General features: G+C 54.6%; 1 protein-coding gene across 7 annotated transcripts in view; it reads left to right on the top strand.

Annotated features, from left to right (window-relative positions):
- Positions 1-14,056, top strand: part of RPS6KA2 (ribosomal protein S6 kinase A2) — a 386,569-nt gene that overhangs the window by 325,931 nt on the left and 46,582 nt on the right. For all 7 annotated transcript variants that reach the window (XM_079938702.1, XM_079938705.1, XM_079938699.1 and 4 more), the window contains 4 exons: positions 636-673; positions 3,000-3,142; positions 6,935-7,005; positions 8,686-8,774. In XM_079938702.1, coding sequence (XP_079794828.1) covers positions 636-673; positions 3,000-3,142; positions 6,935-7,005; positions 8,686-8,774 — 341 coding nt within the window. The remainder of the gene's footprint in view (positions 1-635; positions 674-2,999; positions 3,143-6,934; positions 7,006-8,685; positions 8,775-14,056) is intronic.

Genomic DNA, 14,056 nt, shown 5'->3' with positions numbered 1-14,056 from the left:
CCCGTGGGGCATCCGGATGTCAGATGCCGGCATACTGAGAGCTTGGTCCAGGGCACCAGGAGGGACCCCGTGGGACCGGCTCCCACAACATGGCTTCTGGGGGCTGAGGCCTGAGGTGTCACAGACTCCCCCGGAGGTCCCAGTGGTTCCCAGGGTCAGGCGGGGCTCGTGGAGGGGTCTGGCCAGAAGAGCAGGCTCTAGCCGTCGAGGGCCCGCCTGGGTTCAGGAAGTCCCCTTTGAGCAGCTCTGCGTCTGCACAAGCCAGGGCACTTGCGGACGCTCTCAGGCCCATTCATGCAGGACAGACAGCCTGGGGGGTCCCCAGACCTTCCCCTGGGCTTGAGAGGGTCTCACACCTGCAGTCCCCATGTGAGCCTGCTGAGCCAGGCACAAGAACATGGGGGTGCCCTTTGCCCCCCACACACCGCGGATGTGCCTGTGCTCCTGACCCAGCAGAAGCTGCCGACTAGGAAACAGTGGTCTAAAGGCCACATCTGCGAACAGCAGGCGACCTGCCGCCCCCCAGCCAGCGTGGAGAGTGCTGCCCAAGGGCCTGGGCGGCTCCCCTGGGGGCTCCGTGCCCTTCCGTGTGTCTCGTCTCTTTTAAAGCATCTGTTTCCCCCCCTTTCTTTCAGCATCCTCCTGGACGAAGAGGGACATATTAAGATCACAGGTTTGTAAAATTCCACCCGCCACCGAGCGGTGACGTCACCCCGGCGCCCCTGGTACCTGGGGGCCGACCCAGAGCTCAAGCCCTCTCTCTCGTCACACCAGCGTGTGCACACAGGGCTGCCTTCCCCGTGGCCATGGCTTAGTTCTGTTGGTGTGTGTCTTCCCGGGGACGCTCACACTTCCCAGGTCGGCCCTCCTTCCTTCTCTCCCTCTCACTTAAGACCCTTCTAGCGCCTTTCCTGCTGACTCTCAGCGTCACTGGATGTTTCGTTCGAGAATCTCATCTTAGCATGTCTGCGGGGCCGATCTCCCCACTGAAACCTCAAACCCCTCCCACTGCCGTCGGTTCAGCCAGAACGAGCACCGCCCCCCCTTGTTCCGTGGCACCCGCTTGTGCTAGTTTCCTCTTGCTGTGTCACAATTACCAACCTCAGTGGCTCAAAACAGCATCAGCTCATCATCTTAACAGCCCTGGCGGCCACAAGTCCAAAACAGGTCTCACAGGGCTAAGATCAAAAGGGGTGCACTCCTTTGTGCAGGCCCCAGGGGAGGATGGTCCTGTCGCCTCTCCGGCTGCCCACTTCCCTGGGCTCACGGCCCCATCCTTCTCCTTCAGAGCCAGGGGGCAGCACCCCAGTCTCTCTCTGACTCTGGCCTCTGCCCCCAAGTCCACATAAGGACCTTGTACTTACTGTGCGTCATCCTGGCGCCCCAGGATAACCTCCCTTCTCGAGATACAGCAGGGCCCCCTCTGCCAGGTCAGGTGACCTATTCATAGGTTCCAGGGTTGGGGGCGTGGATGTCTCTGGGGGCCATTCCGCTGGCCCCCCCGCTGGCCGGGTCCTGGCCTGGTCTCCACTCACACCCGCTCCCCGTGTCCACCAGCGGGCTGTCCCTGCGCAAATGCTCCCCCCTCGCCTCCAGTGGCAGCTGTCTCTGCTTAGGCGGGACACCTGCTCTACCCCTGTTCTGTCTTCAGAGCCTCCTGTCCTCTGCTTCTCAGCCCCACGTCATGTGGTCTCCCTGCTGCCTGTTCCCTTCTCTGGGCTGGTTCACCCCGTTCTTGATGGACCCCCAGTCCCAGCAGAGTGCACAGAGCGATTGACAGTTACTGCTCGTTAATGTCAAGCAGTGAGACTTCTTAAATTTCTCATGAATTACGCACAAGAGCACGGCACTCACCTGACAGACCCTTTAGACGGCGACCTCCTGCCAGGGGCTGCACAGGTCCAAGGGCGTCCGCAGTGTCTGCTGGTGAGACCTGCGCCCCGCAATGAGTCCAGTTTGACCTGCTGGGGCCTTCTGTGCCTTCCCATGTGTAGAACAGCAGAAGAAATTAACCCTTAACAAGCTGAGAAAGTAAACCTGACTTGACTTCTACAACTGGTTAAGGCGTTCAAAAGTGCCCGCGTGGCATTTTGTGGAGACTGAAGGTTCTGCTAGTACCTGACCGGTTTTCTCTGCTGAGTGAGGAGCTGCACGTGTATTATATAGATCTCACGTGTACGGAGGTAGCTGGAATAAGTATGAGCTGCCACGTTAAATTTATGTGTCATATTACAGAGGTTTGGCTTCCTCTGTTTAGTCATTGTGGTCAAACAAGCCCCGAGACTCTGAGGTCCTGAGTGCGTCACCTCGGCAGTGAGCGAGCAGCCCCACGTGGGTGCTGGGGACTCTCACCTAGCCGTGAGCTCGCTTGGTCCTCACGTGGCCCCAGGAAGAAGGGATGTCAGCCTTAAACTCACAGACGGCGAACGTGGAGGGCTCTGGAATCTTAGAACCAGCGTGTTCACTGCGTCCTTCATCCCCTGGCTGCAGTAACACGGGCACTGGAGGATGACGGCCTTGGCGGAAGGTTTTGTGGACAAGGTCCAGGGGAGGATACCCCATGGCAAATGCTCTGAAGCCCCGCCCACCTTGTCTGCCTTCCCCTTCGTGCCTCACCAGCCGGGGACCTCCTTCCCGAGTGGCCTCCTGCTCGTAACCCCTTTCCCGCCCTTTCCTTCAGAACAAGCGCCATCTTCCTGCCCTTCCTTTGGAGTAGCCCCGCAGGCCTCTCCGCTGGGGCCGCTGACGTCCAGGGTGTCCTGCTAAAAACAGGCTCCCGGGGAATTGGTGTCAGGCGTCAGGAATGCAGTTTCTAGGCGCCCTCGGGGGCACTCCTGAATGTGTGGGTCCCTATAGAAGCTGACCGGGAGGTGCCGGGTTTGGTTCAGCTTCTGTGGGCAGCCTGGCCCCAAGAGGACAGCGGTGGGAGGTGGGCCGGTGGGCAGCAGGGCTCCAGGTGCCGCCCGGAGACCGAGCACTGTGTGCTCTTTCTCTTTTAGACTTCGGGCTGAGTAAGGAGGCCATCGACCACGACAAGAGAGCCTATTCGTTCTGCGGGACGATCGAGTACATGGCGCCCGAGGTGGTGAACCGGCGGGGCCACACGCAGAGCGCAGACTGGTGGTCCTTTGGCGTGCTCATGGTATGGCGTGCTCGTGGTACGGTGTGGCGTGCTCGTGGTATGGTGTGCTAATGGTATGGTATGCTTGGGATATGATGTGCTCATGGTAATATGTGCTCGTGGCTTAATGTGCTTGCGGCGTGGCATCTGCGGTCCCCAAGGTGCCCGTGTGGCTGTCCCCTGAGCGCCCGCCCACTCCTGGGGTTCAGAGGTCCAGGAGTGACCCGAGGAAAACAGTGCCCGTTGTGTGACTCAGGACAAGGGGGGCCACCAATTCCTGACCCTAGCATTTCCTGGCAGCCTCCTCTCTGTCCCCCCTCCAGACTCCCACCATCAGGAAACAGAGCTGGGATTCAAGTTAGGATGCAAATGTGTGAAGAGTCAAACCTTTATCCTTAGCGCTCCTACGGGTTTAGCCGGAGGATTTGAAGGGATGCGGCTATCTCCAGATTAAACATATTTTTCTTATTTCAAACACAGAATCCCTCCACTTAGTCATCAAAATCACCATGAACCAAAATACACGTAGAGTGAAGCATTTTTACATCTGCATCTAGAAACTTGGATTTCCTTTGGGTCACGTGTTCGCAGACAGAGCGTGCAGCAAACGCCAGGGCGGTCTGTAGTCACAACAGCCGCGGGCTTGGCTGCCGTCCCCCCGCCTCACGCGGTCCTTCCTCTCCTCCCTTCCCCTCCCCCCACCCCTCCCCCGCAGCCGGGCCGCCGGGCCCTCGCGTGGGCCAGACTTCCGAGGCTGTGAGTCTCACACTGACTGGATGGGAGGAGCACCGTGGCATTCCCGGCTTGCCAGCCCCCTCCTTGTGCATTCCACCAACGAGGAAACTGAGGCGCGTCGCTCGGCCAGCACTGGCAGAGCCTCCTTCCCACACGCATGCCTCTCGCCCCGGGACCTCTGGGCTGGGTCCTGCTCACGGTGCAGGGCATCAGCTGGGTGCCCCTAGGCTGGTACCCAGGAGGCCACGCTCGGTCTCTCGGTTCTGGTCCCCGGCCCCGTGGGCTCGGAAGTGCTGGCTGTGTTGGATTTGTCGGCGCGGACGGCTGACCCTCGTCTGTGGGGGGCAGACACGTCAAACCAGCTCGGGAGGCAGTTCCCACGGCTCCGGCCGGGATGCCAGCTCACGGGCGTACAGTAGGTGACGTCACACCACGCGGGGCGGTGCCCCCGTCTCCAGGGTCAGAGCATTCTCCCCCCGTCAGCCACCTACGAGGGAAGTCAGGCTGTAATGAGAAGACTGCTCCCAAGACAGAATCACAACAAATTAAGCACATTAATACAGGCAAGTGATGGGCCCAGGCTCGCGGCCTGACAAGGGCTCCGTGAGCGTCAGCTGCCAGGGCGCTGGTGGCGCTTGCCGTGTTCGTGGTTATACAGGCCTTGAATAGCCTCTGCTGGGGTGCAGTCCGTCTCCACGCCAGAAGCCACGGGGACGTCCCGCTCTGCTTACCTTCCCACCGATCACCTCTCTTTAGATATGTTGGTGAGACCGTCAGGGTAGCCTCTTCCTCTGCAGGGTAACTTTGCATCCTCGGCTCTGCTCCTGTCCACGTGGGTGCTTCCCCGTTACCCTGTCTGGAGGGTGTGTAGTGGGGGGCGGGCACGGGGGCCTCGGCACCCTCGCTGCGGATTTTACTGGAAGTTTGATGTTGTCTTCCCGACACCGGCTCCCAGGTCCGAGGTTACAGCTCTGCATCTTCAGGAGTGATTCCAATTATTAAGTCCGCATCCGCCTGAGAAGCACGTTCCTCTGGAGGGTGGGGTGGGCTCCCAGAGGGAGACCACAGGCTTCATCCTGTCCCTGGATCCCAGGGATACTCGCGAAGCCCTTAAAGGTGTAGGCTGGGGGCTTCCCTGGTGGCGCAGTGGTTGGGAGTCCGCCTGCCAATGCAGGGGACACGGGTTCGTGCCCCGGTCCGGGAAGATCCCACGTGTCGCGGAGGGGCTGGGCCCGTGAGCCATGGCCGCTGAGCCTGTGCTCCGCAACAGGAGAGGCCACAGCGGTAAGAGGCCCACGTACCACAAAAAAAAAAAAAAAAAAAAAAAAAAGATGTAGGCTGGGCTCACGAGTGACCGTACAGCGGTTCTCCAGGGAACCCTTGCCCGATGCTCTGAAGTCATAGAATGCCACGTGTGTCTCTGTGGAAACGATATTTAAAAGAGCAGGAGGCCGGCCCGAGCCTGGAGAGGACTGTCTTACCGGCCAGCACAGCAGAGAAAACTGCAGCTAAAACCACACACACATCAAAGCCACCTGGAGTTAGTTTTGTGAGGTTTCTGGGGGAGAGGGGAGTGGGAATATGCCATCCCCCTCGTCTGTTTCTAGATATATTAATAAAATCTGTCCCATAAATATAAAATATGCCTTTCATACTTTTTTCTGGTCAAAATCATTGCATGTTAAAGAAATAAATGGAGAGGCTGAAAGGAAATAAAAGGGGCAGTGAGGACATAAAAAGAAAGATGGAAAGAAAAACAACTGAGAGAGAAGACAAGTCAAAGCGAAGGAGAGGCTTCCCTGGTGGCACAGTGGTTGAGAGTCCGCCTGCCGATGCAGGGGACACGGGTTCGTGCCCCGGTCCGGGAGGGTCCCACATGCTGCGGAGCGGCTGGGCCCGTGAGCCATGGCCGCTGAGCCTGCGCGTCCGGAGCCTGTGCTCCGCAACGGGAGAGGCCGCAACAGTGAGAGGCCCGCGTACTGCAAAAAACAAACAAAAAAAAGGTAGCAAAGGAGGGACAAGAAAGGGAGGAGGAAAGTGACCTGCTCTGAGCTGATGCCCCCAGTCAGCCTTCTCCCCACTTGTTTCCTCCACGTCTTCCCCAGGCTCCCCACACTCACTTCTGGAACCTCCTCTGGTTCCCCAGCTGTCGATGGCTGGTGCTTTGCCGTGACGCTCTCACGGGCCCTGTCATCTTGTGTTGTGAACACGCGTCTCCGTGAGGGTCTCCCGGGCACAGGGCATGACCTTCACGCATCCCTAGCTCAGGTGGCGGTGCCCGTGCCCAGGAAGCTCTGTGCCCCGAGGGTCCACAGGCAGTGAGAGCAGAGCGGGCCTGGGCTCCCCGGGCCCCTGCGCCTCCTGCCCCCATGAGACGGGAAATGCCCCTGGACTTTGGAGAAGGCGACCGGAGAGGTTGGCTCCTCGCCTCTTCCAGGAGAGGCCCAGCCTCTGCTGTCTGCCATGGTCCACGTGCCAGGAACGGTCCCGCCACCTTGCTCTCGGGCACAGGACATTCCTCCCTGAAATGCTCACTCCTTTGACAGACTCGTCCCCTCCACTTTCGGTGTCTCGTAACAGCTGGGGAGGTGGGTCACAGCAGCCTGAAGGAGGAGGGTCGTCACGGTGATGAGTCTGAAGGGCACTCAGGGTCCGCAGAGCACCCTCCCATTCGACCTGGACCCGGAGCGCTCCTCCCCACCCCTGTCCTCCCCTCCTCGCTCAGCCCCTCCACGGCACCCTCCAGAGAAGGACGGGTCCTCAGTCGACCCCGTGGAAGGTGTGTGGCCGTGGGCTGCAGGTCCCCATCCCCCTCTCCATGGTGCTGAGCACCTTCTCACGGCCGTGGAGCTGAGCGTTTACTGTGTCCATCATCCATCCGTCTCCCCACTGAATGCCAAGGTCCACAATGCAGTTCTGTTCGCTGCTGTACACCAGGCATGTAGGCCAGCGCCTGCACTTAACTGACCACATTTTGAGTGGGTACGTGCACTTGGGCTGCATTTTGCCTGTCTGGGTCTCGCCACCGTGAAGTTCGTGGGTTCTGAACTCTTGCTTCTGTTCTGTGTTGGTCTGCAGTTCGAGATGCTCACGGGGTCACTGCCATTCCAGGGGAAGGACAGGAAGGAGACCATGGCCCTCATCCTCAAGTGAGTACAACACCCACCTTGGGACCCACCCCAGCACGCGTTAGCGCCTTCTGATATCGAGAGCTTCGGTCTTCAGAAGCGGGACTGTTCAGTGGGCAGTAACGGTAAAGAGCATTCGTGGCGTTTTCATGTCAGTGGGTGAAGCCAGTGGCATCTCTCAGTGATTCTGATGAAATCTCCTACCAAAGATAAAGTTTCCCATCAGTAAAAATCATCTAAGTTGTCCAACGGCAAGGTCTTTAGACATGATGGTTGGTGACCTTCAAAAGTGCAGGTTCAGGGGGCAGAGGGCCGCAGGGGCTCCTGAGAGAGGCTCCCCTTCTCTGCCTGTTGACCCGTTTGTGCACGTGGCTGAGCTCTCCTGCCTGACATCAGCAGGAATCATACGGCCCGAGTCACTGAGTATGAACATAATTTTCTCCTTAATTCTCATGAAGAATCTTTTAACACAAAAATGGGTTTTGCTCTTAGAACCCTAGAAAGAAGTCTAAACCCAGAGCCAGTCTTGCCGTAATAGCTTTTAAAAAACAAACAAAAGAAAAAACAAACCAAAAAAACACATCATTTTATTTTTTTGGCCGTGCTGCGCAGTAGGCAGGATTTTAGTTCCCTGAGCAGGGATCGAACCCATGCCACCTGCAGTGGAAGCGCAGAGCCCTAACCACTGGACCGCCAGGGAAGTCCCTTGCTGTAACATCTTCATCAGAGCAGGCTTCCTCTGAGCGAGATGTCAGAGGGCAAGCTCTGGGAGAGAGAAGCTGACGGAGGGCGGACGGGGTGAGGAAGTGGCCCTGGAATCAGGCAGGCGCCAAGTTACTGTCTCCCTGCTCAGTGAGAGGCTGGGCCCACCGCACCTGCAGGAGAATCCACGAAGGTGCCTGGCCTCACGACCAGCTCTCGCAAACTCTGCTTGCAGGTGGACACGCAACGCTTGTAGAACCAGGAGGCACCTGCAAAGCTTACGGTTTTGTAGGTACATCATTATATAAATAGGAGAGCAGTTCATGGAAGACACCCCGTAGACAGGATGTAAACGATGTTTCCCTGTATCACGTGACCTTACACTATGGATGACATGCGTAACTACAGTCTACTCTGGTCTTTTTTGTTTTTTGTTTTTGATGGCCTCTGTTCCTTTTAATTTTAAGAGGGAACAAGACCTTTTTTTCTAAAGCAAGAATAATTCCCTCCAGCAAATCCCAGGTGTGAACTTGTAACCTGTCGTTGGGAGTGACAGCATTTCTGAAGGGGCAGCAGCAAACTGTGGACACGTGGTTCCCAAAGCGAGGTCCTGCAAGGCCCTCCTTTCCCAGATGTTGCCGCAGACCACACCAGAGGCAGAGGAGAGAATCCAGCTGTCTCCTCAAGCCAAGAGGAGAGTCCTAAAATGTCAACCATGCTGGCATCTCTCCAAAGCCTTTTTTGTTGTTTTCTTGGAAACTATAGTTAATTTCCATTTAAAATGTTCTGTATGTTAGTGGGATCATTCTTGTTTATTTTTAGCGGCCTTGTTATTTTTAGTGAATCATTATGGGGCTGTTGTAAACAGCTGCTCTGGGTCACGTGGATGTGATTGGGTTTGTCTGTGAACGCTGACTGCAGAGCCGCAGAGCCCTGAAGAAAACCCTTCTCCCTTTGGGGCTCATCCTTCTTACCCGAAAATACGACTGTGCTTTTCAGAGCCAAGCTGGGCATGCCGCAGTTCCTCAGCGTGGAGGCTCAGAGTCTCCTGAGAGCCCTCTTCAAACGGAACCCCTGCAACCGGCTGGGTAAGACCCGCTGAGCCCCCGGGCCCGCCCCGGGCCGCCCACATGCTCACACTCTGCTCTGGTCTGGCCCCGCATTTCACCACGTTCTCTGACAGCAAAAGGCCCTGACGCAGGGGGGGAAGTTCTGTCACGTGTTGTCCGAGCTCTGAGGATTTCAAAAACACACGGTCGCTGCCCAAGTATTGTGCTAACAGTCACCGTTTTTACACAGAATGGTGGTACTTTAGAACTCCGTAAACTAAAGACAACCCTGGAAAAGCCACCCCATCTAATTTGTCTTTGAATGTTACAGAGAGATCATAATGGTTTGCCCAGTTCTGATTTGCATCATGAATTAATTGATTACTTTTCGTTAATGTCTCCATCAGTTCAAGAGAGACACTGAAATGATCTCTGCTAGTCTAAGGCCAACTTGTCGTGCAGCTCAGCAGATCTTAACCCGATTTAGAACACACCTGCCTCAGAATCCGGTTTGCAGAGCTGTGAAACATCAAAGTGCACGTAAACATCTTTGCACATCATTTCTGCTCCCGTCTGAACCCCTGAGCCTGCCCAGTCTAGCGCCCCGCCCCAGTCTGGTATCATCAATCTTTTAATGTTTGATCCCAGCAATTAACTTTGGGTTAATTACCCCTTTATTTTGATTCTGTGACTCCTTCCTGGTGCTCTGCCCCCATCCAGTGTAGACACGGGCTCTCCGTACAGCACTGAGAGGCCAGGGGTGCTGGGCAAGGCAGGCACACAGCCTCTCACATTCCTCTGCCGATTGGTTCTTTCACAAACCAGGTAAATAAGTCATTTCTCTTCCTGAGCCTCTGGTTCCTCTCGGGATGACAATGATCCACATGGAATTCTGCACTAATAAAATTATTATCTCATTCAGATCCTCACAATACTACAAAGTAGATAAAAGGAGAAATGTTAGATTCACTTACGAAAAGAGGTATATCCCTAAGAATTGCTTTTAGCTGCAAAGTAAAGAACTCTTAAATAATTTAAAATTATTTAACCCAGCTAATTTAATGTTTCAGACTGCAGTTTATTCTTCTCACATTACAAGCCGTGTTGCAGTAGAGGGTTGTAAGCGTTGGCTGGGCAGCTGAACTATTGCTCTCAAAAGCCCAGATAGGTCTGTCTTCTTCGTTTACCATCCTTAGTGTATTGCCTTTTCATCCTCACACATGGTGCCTTACGATCACAAAACAGCTGCTGCAGCTCCAGGCATCACATTCATGTTGAAGGGAGCACGAGGTGGCTCCTGACCAGAGCCTCCCAGCTCTGTGGGCACAGGGTCCCACGTGTGCCCCCCACGCCCCCGGGATCCCAGGGCCCCCCTCACCTCATCATGCATCCTAGGAAACCGGCCCCATCATAACTCATCTTCTGGTCCCTGTGGTTGATGGACTGTGCAGGTCTGGGGTACCACGTCCCTCTGGTGTTTCAGAAATGCCTGCTTTTTAGGCAACTGGGGGAATACTGGGGCTCCGTACTGATGGTCTCAGGCTGACCGTCCACCTTTGGGGGGTAACTAATTAAAAACAGTCCCCCCCAGTTTGACTGACTCTCTGATGGGAGTGATGGAGAATGGCTCGGTGTTTCATGTAAAATAGGATATGGGGGTCTCTCGCCCTCCGCCCTCCTTTTCTCTCCAAGTCTCAACCCTCACCCTCCCTTGAACTATCTTTAGCTCACAACTTGATTCTTTTTTACTTTAATTTGAGCTGAGGGTATAATTCTTCTCCCTTCGCCTGTAGCGAACTCCCTGAAATTTCACTGTAATTGGATTTAATGAATTGTGTGAAGATCTCAACTTGTTTTCATTTTATGTGGAATTTTCTTTCTGTGGAAAAATTGGACAAAAAGTATCAAGATTTAGAAAAACACAAGAAAGATAATACATAAAATCACAGTCTTGAGGAATAAAATGGTGTATTTATCAGACCCAAGCATGAGGTGAGGGTTTCAGTTTTTACCTAAAGACCTCCCTATGTCGTAAAGCGGCTATAGCCAGAGCAATTTTTTTCTTGCTTTTCATAATTGCTATACTTTTTAACCAGTGAGTGCCTGTACAGTTCTTTGTGATATCTTATCCCCCTCCTGTCTTTTCCAATTGCGGTGAAATACACATGGCAAAAAGTGTATCATCTTAACCGTGTTTTAAGGGCACAGGTCAGTAGTCAAGTACATTTGCGGTGTTGGGCAGCGTCAACACCATGCATCCACAGAACTCTTTTCATCTTGCAAAACTGAAGCTCTGTCCCCATGAAACAAGAAACCCCCACTCGCACTCCCCCAGCCCCTGGCCCCCACCCTTCTGCTTTCTGTCTCTGTGTTTTGACTCCCCTTGGGGCCTCATGTCGGTGGAAGCATACAGAATTTGGTTTTCCGTGTCTGGCTTATTTCACTTAGCATAATGTCCACAAGATTTATCCGTATTGTAGCAGATGTCAGAATTTCCCTAATTTTTAAGTTGAATAATATTCCGTGGACGGTGTACCGCACTGTGCTCATCCGTCCTCCATCCGTGGACATTTGGGTTGACCCACATTTTGTCTGTTGTAAATAACGCTGCTACGAACATGGGTGTGCAAATAGCTCTTCAAGACCCTGAGTTCCAGAAGTGGGAGTTCCTGGATCCTGTGGTAATTCTATTCTTAATTTATTGAGGAGCCACCTGACCATCTTCCGCAGTGGCTGTGCCCTCTTCCTAACTGTAGAAACGTTCTGGACCATTTTAGCCTCTCGATCCGGCATGGCGGCCCATGTCTGGAACCATCCACTGTGGTGAGGTGTGAGGACAGAGGAACCCTCGGCGGGAGGTGCTTTTGCCCTGATCTTTCCATACGTCAGTTGAAAATGTCTGTCAAAGTAAAGCACGTACTCTTCATCCAAGTAATTCCACTTCTGGGACGTTTCCTAGGACGTAGTCGCACAAGTACCCAGAGACATACGGGATGTTGTTAGTGCAGGAAGGAGGGGAAGAAAGGAGCCCACGTTCCCACCACCGACGGACGGTTCAGGGAAGCGGGGTCCATCTACCCGGGAGGTGAGGCAGGTCTGCACCACTGGCTCGGAGATGCGTCTCAGCCAGAAACGAAGAGTTAAGGAAAAATAGCAAATGTCCAGAATGATCCTATATTTAGAAGAGAGGGAGGGAGGTGAGCAAAGAAAATTTCTGGAAACACACAAGTAGCTGTTAGCAGCGAGTGTGGAGGGCCGGGTGGGGGGGGAGCTTTTCCTTCCACCCCAGACACGTCAATAGTCTGATTCTTTAATCAATAACACACACTCGTTTTATGATGAAAAGCCTAGTTTTGTAAAATTTGGTTTTGAGAGAAACACGGGATATTCAGAGACTCCTGTGTGGTGCAGGAACCCATCCTTGGCCTCGGAGCTGCCCAGACGGGCAGATGGCAAGAGTGTGGACTCGTCGGGGGCTTGGGGCCTGGCCTGCCTTCCTGTCGGCAGATACTAAGGGCCCTTTAATTAGGAAGGAGAGGGACGATGTATATGTGACCCAGAAACACACACACCTTCACCGGTTCCCTGATACTTTCCAGGCTCTGGCGCTGGGGAAACAGTGGAGCAAAACTGTGGCCCTCGTTCTCATGGGGCCTCTAGGATGGTAAAAGATGGGGCACACAAACACCCCTCGGCTGCCATGAGAAAGAGCGGGGGAAGACCTCAAGGGACAGGAGCCGGGGGGCTGCTGGAACGTGGAGGGAGCACAGACGTGAGCGGGGGTGGGAGCTAGCGAGGAGCCCTGAGTGGCAGCACCAAGCAGAGGGGCGGGGATCCACCCCCCAGCAGGTACTTGCTGGGCGACCTTGAGCAGATGGCTGCCCCTCTCTGTGCCTGCTTTCCCACCCTGTGAACTGAGGGTGATAGCAGAACCTCTTCAGAGGGTTGCTAGGAAGACGTAAAGAGCTGGACCAGTGCCTGACACGTAGGAAACACTCTAGTGTGTTTGACAAATAAATGCATAAAAAAGCAGAGATAGGGCTTCCCTGGTGGTGCAGTGGTTGAGAGTCCGCCTGCCGATGCAGGGGACGCGGGTTCGTGCCCCGGTCTGGGAAGATCCCACATGCCGCGGAGCGGCTGGGCCCGTGAGCCATGGCCGCTGAGCCTGTGCATCCGGAGCCTGTGCTCCGCAGCGGGAGAGGCCACAACAGTGAGAGGCCCGGGTACCGCAAAAAAAAAAAAAAAAAAAAAAAAAAGATACTAGCCCAGTGGAGCCCACAGAAGCATGGAAAATGGCCCATCCACGACCAAAGGTTGCCCTTCAGATAATTTCTAAAGTGAATTATCATAAAGCTTTCCAGGAGTTATGGACCATCCTGCAGCAGTATTTCATATCCAAGATGTCCAGACTCACATAAGAAGAAATTATAGTCGGAATTATTGCTCACCCAACTTGACCCGGGTCAGCCACTAAATTTAATTGCCTGAAAATCTTTAGCCTGAAGGTGGGGAAATTATGTCGAGTAGATTAATCTTGGTCTGCACAGGGAGCTAGACTGGGAGGCTGGGACTCTTCCCCTTCTGATCGCCTTGAGCCTTGTTCTTGACTCCCCCCCGAAAAGTCCACAGGCCATTTGGGGAGTTCGTCAGTATCAGAAGGCCTCACCCAAACCCCGGTTCCTCACGTAGATCTGTGGTTTAACCACGTTACCTTCAAATCAGCCCAGATCTCTGTCTCTTGACACTTGAACTGTGGAAGAGACCTGTCTGTCCAGATTTCCCCTCTTGATCAGGACAGCGGTCATACTGGATCCGGGGCCACCCTGCCCCAGTGTGGCCTCATCCTCTCTAATCACATCTGCGACGACCTCGTTTCCAAGTAAGGTCACGTGCTGAGGTTCTGGGGTTAGGACTTCACTGTCTGAATTTGGAGGATCACAGTTCAGCGCCTCCGAGAGGGTGTCCACAGCATCTGCAGTGGAAGAAACGGCAGAGGTTCTCACTAATCACATCTGCGACGACCTCATTTCCAAGTAAGGTTACGTGCTGAGGTTCTGGGGTTAGGACTTCACCGTCTGAATTTGGAGGATCCCAGTTCAGTGCCTCCGAGAGGGTGTCCATAGCATCTGCAGTGGAAGAAATGGCAGAGGTTCTTCTGCTTGATGTCACACGCTCGGCAGGTGACGAGACCGAGGTCCTCGCCCCAGATCACCTGCCCAAGGCGGCATGGCTGCCGAGGCTAGAGCTGGCCTTTCCCCCCCGTTGTCCCCTTAAGATGCGTTGCCCTCACCCAAAGCGTCCGAGTCTAGGTCTCCAGCCCA

The sequence above is a fragment of the Stenella coeruleoalba genome, assembly GCF_951394435.1.
Source record: "Stenella coeruleoalba genome assembly, chromosome: 12".
Classification (NCBI taxonomy): domain Eukaryota; kingdom Metazoa; phylum Chordata; class Mammalia; order Artiodactyla; family Delphinidae; genus Stenella; species Stenella coeruleoalba.
This window is presented reverse-complemented; position numbering and strand designations above follow the sequence as displayed.